This window comes from Papio anubis, chromosome 6, assembly GCF_008728515.1.
Source record: "Papio anubis isolate 15944 chromosome 6, Panubis1.0, whole genome shotgun sequence".
Taxonomy (NCBI): Eukaryota; Metazoa; Chordata; class Mammalia; order Primates; family Cercopithecidae; genus Papio; species Papio anubis.
The window spans coordinates 15,133,674-15,142,322 of NC_044981.1; the positions used below are offsets into that span (position 1 = coordinate 15,133,674).

Genomic DNA, 8,649 nt, shown 5'->3' on the forward strand with positions numbered 1-8,649 from the left:
AATCCCAGCACTTTGGGAGCCTGAGGCAGGAGGATCCTTTGAACCCAGGAGTTCAAGACCAGCCCGGGCAACAGAGTGAGACCCTCTCTCTTTTAAAAAATAATTAAAGAAAAAACAAGAAGTGTATCTCTCCTTTTTTTTTTTTTTTTCTTTTTGAGACGGGCTCTCACTCTGACGCCAGGCTGGAGTGCAGTGGCGTGATCTCGGCTCACTGCAACCTTCACCTCCCAGGTTCAAGTGATTCTCCTACCTCAGCCTCCCAAGTAGCTAGGACTACAGGCGCTCACGACCACACCCAGCTAACTTTTGTATTTTTAGCAGAGACGGGGTTTCACCATGTTGGCCAGGCTGGCCTCTATCTCTTGACCTTGTGATCTGCCTGCCTCGGCCTCCAAAGGCAGGAGGATCACTTGAGCCCAGGAGTTTAAGACCAGCCTGGGCAACATAGTGACATCCCATCTCTATTTTTTTTTAATAAAAAATTAAAGCAAAAAAAAGGCTCCAAAATATGGCAGTTAGAATTACAGAGAAAAGCCACAGTAGCTAATAACCTGCAATGCACTGAAAATAGACAACTGTGCTAAAAAGACCATAGAAACCTAACCATTGTATACTGCACGATGCTTACAGAGGAAAGGGGTCTGGAATTTCAACCCCTAGCAGAAGTGGATGTTGCAGCAAGTACAGCCTCCGCCGTCATCTGTGCCCTAGGGTAGGGTTCAGTAGGTTGGGGGTTAAGAGACAGTGTACCTCATAAGAAGTGGTCAAGTTTCTTTCTGAGTTTCAGTTCTTCGTTTATAGAAAGAGGATAGTAATGCACACTGTACACAGACTGTAGAAGACTAAAAATAGACCAGTATAAAAACTATTAAAATTTTTGAAAAATTCAAAATAAGATAGACCCTATTCCCAAACTATTTTCTGGAACAACAGCTGTATGGGATATTAATAGGGGTTACCAAAAAAGAAGTTTCCACACTCAAATAAAAATGGGAAATGCTGGCCGGTCGCAGTAGCTCACTCTTGTATTCCCAGCACTTTGGGAGACCAAGGTGGGTGGATCACCTGAAGTTAGGAGTTTGAGGTCAGCCTGGCCAATATGGCAAAACCCCGTCTCTACTAAAAATACAAAAACATTAGCCAGGCATGGTGGCAGGTGACTGTAATGCCAGCTATTTAGGAGGATGAGGCAGGAGAATCGATTGAATCCGGGAGGTGCAGGTTGCAGTGAGCCAGATCACGCCAGTGCACTCCAGCCTGGGCAAAAGAGTGAGACTCTGTTTCAAAAAATAAAAAGGGGGGCCGGGTGCGGTGGCTCATGCCTATAATGGCAGCACTTTGGGAGGCCAAGGCGGGTGAATCACTTGAGGTCAGGAGTTCGAGACCAGCCTGACCAACATGGAGAAACCTGTCTCTACTAAAAATACGAAACTAGCTGGACATGGTGGCACATGCCTGTAATCCCAGCTACTTGGGAGGCTGAGGCAGAAGAATTGCTTGAACTCAGGAGGCAGAGGCTGCAGTAAGCCGAGATCGCACCACTGCACTCCAGCCTGGGAGTGACAAGAGCAAAACTCTGTCTCAAAAAAAAAAAAACAGGAAATGCTAGGTCACAAGGAGGTCTCATATACCATTGGTTGACATAGAAATATATGCAAATTTGCAATAACTTCCAACATTTTAAATGCACATCTCCTTTGACATGGCAATCCTGCTAATGAGATGAAGGAGAGACACTAAATGAATTTCTTTCTTTCTTTCTTTCTTTTTTTTTTTTGAGGTGGAGTCTCACTCTGTCGCCCACGTTAGAGTACAGTGGTGCGATCTCAGCTCACTGCAACCTCCGCCTTCCAGGTTCAAGTGATTCTCCTGCCTCACCCTCCCAAGTAGCTGGGATTACAGGCATGGGCCACCACAGCAGGCTAATTTTTGTATTTTTAGTAGAGACAGGGTTTTGCCATGTTGGTCAGGCTGGTCTCAAACTCCTCACCTCGTGATCCGCTCACCTCAGGCTCCCAAAGTGCTGGGATTATAGGCGTGAGCCACCGCATCCAGCCTCTAAACGGATTTCTTACTGTAGGACTTCTTCAAGACAAGAATGTGATATGTAGCATCTCCCAAACATATTTAAACCCAGGTGCCTCTTCTTACGAGACATCTCATAGGACTAGAGTTCCAAGGAAGACATTTGGAAACACTCAATTAGACCGTGCGTGAGAGAGCTCCTGGCACAGATGGTTTTCCAGAAGACTTTCTGTTTTCTTCTGCTGGTCCCAAGATTGGCCTCAGACCTCTTATCCCATCATCACCATCTGTTCCTTACGACCAAAGTCTCTCTCTTCCCTGCCCTGCTACACAATCAGATACATTTCAGCAACTGCCCTCTGCCCCCCTTTCTCTGAAGTATAGATTCCCTTAGGAGTTTCCTAAAGATCTTTATGGCTCATAGTCATGAGGAATGAAGAACAAAAATGTTTTCCCCTCCAATGTCCTTCTCTTTATTCGTTTTGTCTCTATAAGAAATGGCAAGATCAAACAGATATAAGAGGTGAGCCTGGGTATGTGAAAGACCCCAGCTAAAATGCACTAAATTTCAAAGAAAAATTAGATATTATGCCAGACACGGTGGCTCACACCTGTAATCCCAGCACTTTGGGAGGCTGAGTCAGGCAGATCACCTGAGGTCAGGAGTTGGAGACAACCTGACCAACATGGAGAAACCCCGTCTCTACTAAAAATACAAAATTAGCCAGGCGTGGTGGCACAAGCTTGTAATCCCAGCTAGTCAGGAGGCTGAGGCAGGAGAATCCCTTGAATAGGAAGGTAGGAATCTCTACAAAGAGGACCTTGTATGCTATAAACAGTGGAGGACTGGTAACCGGATGCTACCTACACAAGTGAGGTCTGAAATTAATCCCTACATGAATCAACAGACTAACTGGATGTACATTGAGTACAAGTCAGTAAGTCATAGTGACTGCCTTGAGAATTAAAAATAGAGAGAGATCAGCCGGGCGCGGTGGCTCAAGCCTGTAATCCTAGCACTTTGGGAGGCCGAGACAGGCGGATCACGAGGTCAGGAGATCGAGACCATCCTGGCTAACATGGTGAAACCCCATCTCTACTAAAAAAAATACAAAAAAATTAGCCGGGCGTGGTGGCGGGCGCCTGTAGTCCCAGCTACTCGGGAGGCTGAGGCAGGAGAATGGCGTGAACCCGGGAGGCGGAGCTTGCAGTGAGCTGAGATCCGGCCACTGCACTCCAGCCTGAGTGACAGAGCGAGACTCCGTCTCAAAAAAAAAAAGAAAAAAAAGAAATTCCTAGTGAAGACTGGGCACGGTAGCTCACGCCTGTAATCCTAGCACTTTGGGAGGCCGAGGCAGGCAGATTGCCTGAGCTCAGGAGTTCTAGACCAGCCTAGGCAACATGGTGAAACCCCGTGTCTACTAAAAAAAAAAAAAGGAGCCGGGCATAGTGGTGGGCGCCTGTAGTCCCAGCTACTTGAGAGGCTGAGGGAGGAGAACTGCTTGAACCTGGGAGGCAGAAGTTGCAGTGAGCCTAGATCGAGCCACTGCACTCCAGCCTGGCTACAGAGTGAGACTCCGTCTCAAAAAAAAAAAAAATCGAAATTCCTAGTGAAATAGATAGCTTTTGCTCTGCTGGGCAAAGTTTCTATGCCTTCTCATAGGTACTGAATCCCAGCAGGCAGCTGGGGGAAGATGATTCTTCTAATAGCATTTGTCAATAGATCTGTATCCTATTCTAATCTACACAAACAGGCGTGTGCGTGTGTGTGTGTGTGTGTATATTTTTTATTTTATTTTTTAGAGAGGGGGTATTGCTTTGCTGCGCTGGCAGGTCTCAAACTCCAGGCTTCAAGCAATTATCCCTCCTCTACCTCCCAAAGTGCTGGGGTTACAGGTGTGAGCTGACTCTAGAGTCTCTGAAATTCCTTGAATACAAAGCACAATGGAGGCACAAATTGTTATTATTAAGATAGACCGGCCGGGCGCAGTGGCTCACATCTGTAATCCCAGCACTTTGGGAGGCCGAGGCGGGCAGATTGCAAGATCAAGAGATCGACATCATCCTGGCCAACGTGGTGAAATCCTCTTTACTAAAAATACAAAAATTAGCTGGGCATGGTGGCGCGCACCTGTAGTCCCAGCTTCTAAGGAGGCTGAGGCAGGAGAATCACTTGAACCCAGGAGGTGGAGGTTGCAGTGAGCCGAGATCACACCACTGCACTCCAGCCTGGCGACAGAACAAGACTCCATCTCAAAAAAAAAAAAAAAGAGATACAAAGGAGGAAAAGAAAGGGTAACTGTATGCACAGTTGAAAGATCAATTTTATAGAGGACTCCAAGTCACCATAATTAATGATTGTGGGGTGTCTTATATACCACCACGGAATGCCACAAGACATTATTACAGTTTGAATGTGTTCCCCATTCATGTGTTGGAAACTTAATCCCCTCTACAACAGTGTTAAAACGTAAGACCTTTCAGAAGTAATTGGGCTGTGAAAACAAGGTCTTGGTGAGGTGCCGCCATTTCATCCGTCCTCGGTCTCTGCGCCTTTCGCAGAGCTTCCAGCCTCACTATTTTGGGCCAGAGCATCCGGAGGTTCGCAACCTCTGTGGTCCGGAGGAGCCACTATGAGGAGGGCCCTGGGAAGAATTTGCCATTTTCAGTGGAAAACAAGTGGGCGTTACTAGTTAAGATGTGTTTGTATTTTGGATCTACATTTGCTGCACCCTTCCTTATAGTAAGACACCGACTGCTTAAATAATAAGGATATTTCAGTTCATCCATTCAACAGATATGAAGAGTATTTTAAGAGATACAGCCTCTGGAAATGGATCAAACTCTAACTCATGACATACTAGATATGTTTGTCAATAAACTTATGACATAAAAAAAGAGAAGTAATTGGGCCATGAAGGCTCCATCCTCATGAATGGATTAACACTGTTATCTTGGGAATGGGATGAGTTTCCTTTTTGAGACAGGGTCTCGCTCTGTTGCCCAGGCTGGAGTACAGTGGTGTGATATCTGCTCACTGCAGCCTCCACCTCCTGGGCTCAAGTGATACTCCTGCCTCAGCCTCCCAAATAGCTGGAATTACAGGCATGTGCTACCATGCCTGGCTAATTTTTGTATTTTCAGTAAAAAAGAGGTTTCGCCATGATGCCCAGGCATCTCAGACTCCTGACCTCAAGTGATCCACATCCTTGGCCTCCCAAAGTGCTGGGGTTACAGGTGTGAGCCACCGCGCTGGCCAAAGGTGTGGGTTTCTTATAAAATGATGAATTCAGCCTCCTTTTGCTGTCTCTTCCTCATTTGCCCCTCTGCCCTCCACCGTGGAATGACACAGCAAGAAAGGTCTCATGAGGTGCCAGCCTCACGATCTTGGACTTCCCAGTCTCCAGAACTGTGAGCCCATAAATTTAGTTTTTTGGGGTGTTTTTTTTTTTTTTTTTTTTTTTGAGATAGAGTCTTGCTCTGTCACCCAGGCTGGAGGGCAGTAGCAAAATCTCACTGTAGCCTCTGCCTCCTGGGTTCAAGCGATTCTCATGCCGTAGCCTCCTGAGCAGCTGGGACTACAGGCACATGACACCATGCTTGGCCAATTTTTGTATTTTTAGTAGAGACAGGGTTTCACCATGTTGGCTAGGCTGGTCTTGAACTCCTGGCTTCAAGTGATCCACCTGCCCTTTCAAAGTGCTGGCATTACAGGCATGAGCCACTGCGCCTGGCCCAAATTTCTGTTTCTTATAGATCACCCAGTCTATGGTATTGTGTTATAGTAGCACTAAATGGACTAAGACAGTGATGAAGAATGTGTACAATCTTAAAAGCACATGTAAACTTTGACACATACAGTAGAAAGGAAAAGTTACATTGAGTACAATGTCTCACACCTATAATCCCAGCAGTTTGGAGGCTGAGGTGGGAGGCTCCCTTGAGCCCAGGAGTTTGAGGCTGCAATGAGCTATGATTGCATCACTGCACTCCACCCTGGGTGACAAAGTGAGACTTCATCTCTAGTTTTTTTTTTTTTTTTGAGAGAGAGGGTTTCGCTCTTATTGCCCAGATTGAAGTACAATGGAGGGATCTCGGCTCACTGCAACCTCCGCCTCCCTGGTTCAAGGGATTCTCCTGCCTCAGCCTCCCGCATAGCTGGGATTACAGGCACATGCCACCACGCCTACCTAATTTTGTATTTTTAGTAGAGATGGGGTTTCACCCATCTATGTTGGTCAGGCTGGTCTCAAACTCCTGACCTCAGGTGATCTGCCCGCTTCAGCCTCCCAAAGTGCTGGGATTACAGGCATGAGCCACTGTGCCCAGCCTCGAGACCTCATCTCTAAAAATAAAACAAAACAAAAAAGGAAATATAGTTTGGCCAAGACAGGTAAATTTAAAAGTCAATATATTTGTTTCAGTAAAATATAATCAGGAAGATAAATCTTTAACAAGCAATTTATAACCTGTGTCCAAAGCCAAAGATAATTTTAAATTATTCATTGATTTAAATTATGAAAAGAAAGGTATCCTAGTTGTTACTCTAAATAATTGAGAGTTAACTAGAAATTTAAAGATTTTTTACGAATAAAGGAATGAGTTCCTAAATTCTTGAAAATTTGATTTATGATAACTTTCCTTTCATTAAGTGTAATTAAAGTAATGAGATTTTAAAAACTGACAAATGGAAACAAAAACTAATAACATGAAGAACTAAGATTTGAATGTGTTTGTGCATAAGTGAAAGTCATGTTTTTTTAATTAAGGATGAATCTAAGAAATACAATTGCAATTGAAAACTCAATGCATACTTCTCCAGAACCTGCTCGGTCTTATTAAAAACAGCCAACTTTTTTTTCTACTAACCTTTTAATCTGAGTTCCTCTTCTTCTTTACTGAAAGATAACATCTACTCTTTGAAATCACCTCTACTGGCTAAAATTAATGAATTGAGGGGAAGGGGACCCTTGACAATTCTGCCTCCAGCCATGGCAGATTAATTTGTAACATACCAACACAGTCTCTCCAGGAATATATGAACAAAACGGAGACGGGGGAAATCATTTGTTGGGTGTCATCAGAGTGGTACCAAGGCATCGAGGACCTGAAGGGGCAAGATTCCACAGAGAAGGGAATCTTAGATGTGAGCCTGATATTAGTCATCGGTAGCAGTTTTTTTTTTTTTTTTTTGGGAGGGGCGGGGGCAGGGGGGTGGGTTGTGGGGAGGTGGGGGAGACAGGGTCTCTCTTGTGTTGCCCAGACTGGAGTGCAGTGGTGCAATCATGGCTCACTGCAGCCTTGACCTCTATAGCTCAGGCAATCCTCCCACCTGTGCCCCTGGAGTAGTAGAACTACAGGTACACGCCACCACATCCAGCTAATTTTTAAATTTTTTTGTAGAGACAGGGTCTCACTATGTTGCCCAGGCTGGTCACAGACTCCTGGCCTCAAGTGAACCTCCCACCTCGGCCTCCCAAAGTGCTGGTATTATTACAACCATGAGCCACCATGCCTGGCTGCAGTTTTTCTTTTCAGGCCATTTGATGATTCATATCAAATTATCAGAAAACAGCAGATGTAATCCAAGCACTTTGGGAGGTAAAGGCAAGAAGATCACTTAAGGCCAGGAGTTCAAGGCCATCCTGGACAACATAGTGAGACCCCCAGCTCTATAAAATAAATAAATAAATAAATAATTTCACTGAAAAAAAAAGAAAGAAAGCAGAATGGTGGCTGAGAAAATAGAAAATCAGCAGTCTGTATACGGCCAGTTGATGCAGTAATTTCATAAAAATAAGTCTAATTTCAGCCAAATATATATTGCTAGCAGAAATGAGAAAGGCATTACCAACCTTTCCAAATAAGCACTCCAATGATATTCAGCCTGATCTTCATTCAGAATAGTCACTTTTCTCCTGAATCATAATCAGAATGGAATAGAGAGAGAGACAGAGAGAGTCTTGTCTCTGTCACCTTGCTCTGTCACCCAGGCTAAAGTACAGTGGCACGATCGTGGCTCACTGCAACCTCCACCTCCAAGGTTCAAGCAATTCTCCTGCCTCAGCCTCCTGAGTAGCTGGGATTACAGGCATGCAGCACCACGCGTGGCTAATTTTTGTATTTTTTAGTAGAGACAGGGTTTCACCATATTGGCCAGACTGATCTCTAACTCCTGACCTCAGATGTTCCACTCACCTCAGCCTCCCAAAGTACTGGGATTACAGGCATAAGCCACGGTGCCTGGCCCAAAATGGAATATTTTAAAACCTTAACAAAATAAACATTGTAAGTTAACTTGGTGAATAGTTAAGTAATCAATGATAAAGAACCCTACAAATTGCCTGGTATGGTGGCTCATGTCTGTAATCCCAGCACTTTGGGAGGTCGAGATGGGTGGATGACTTGAGCTCAGGAGTTGAAAACCAGCCTGAGCAACATGACAAAATTCCATCTCTACAAAAAATACAAAAAAAAAAAAGAAATTAACCAGGCGTGGTGGCATGTGCCTATAGTCTCAGCTACCCAGAGGCTGAGGTGGAAGGATTGCATGAGCCCCAGGAGGTTGAGGCTGTAATGAGCCATGATGACACCACTGCACTCCAGCCTGGGCGACAGAGCAAG

The 8,649-nt window shown here is 44.9% G+C and overlaps 1 protein-coding gene across 1 annotated transcript; it reads left to right on the forward strand.

The window, feature by feature from the left end:
• The first annotated feature begins 620 nt into the window (after positions 1-620).
• LOC108585269 (cytochrome c oxidase subunit 7C, mitochondrial-like) lies at positions 621-5,419 on the forward strand. Its single transcript, XM_031667409.1, has 2 exons — positions 621-681; positions 4,545-5,419. Exons 1-2 carry the CDS (start codon positions 621-623, stop codon positions 4,790-4,792), a joined length of 309 nt encoding a protein of 102 aa, XP_031523269.1. The 3' UTR covers positions 4,793-5,419.
• Positions 5,420-8,649: the final 3,230 nt, after the last annotated feature.

Bases quoted from the DNA above. Each gene is read 5' to 3' on its own strand.
- LOC108585269 (XM_031667409.1), top strand. From the start codon at position 621: ATGCTTACAGAGGAAAGGGGTCTGGAATTTCAACCCCTAGCAGAAGTG. The intron at 682-4,544 runs GTACAGCCTCCG...GGTCTTGGTGAG, and splicing joins AGAAGTGGATGTTGCAGCAA to GTGCCGCCATTTCATCCGTC.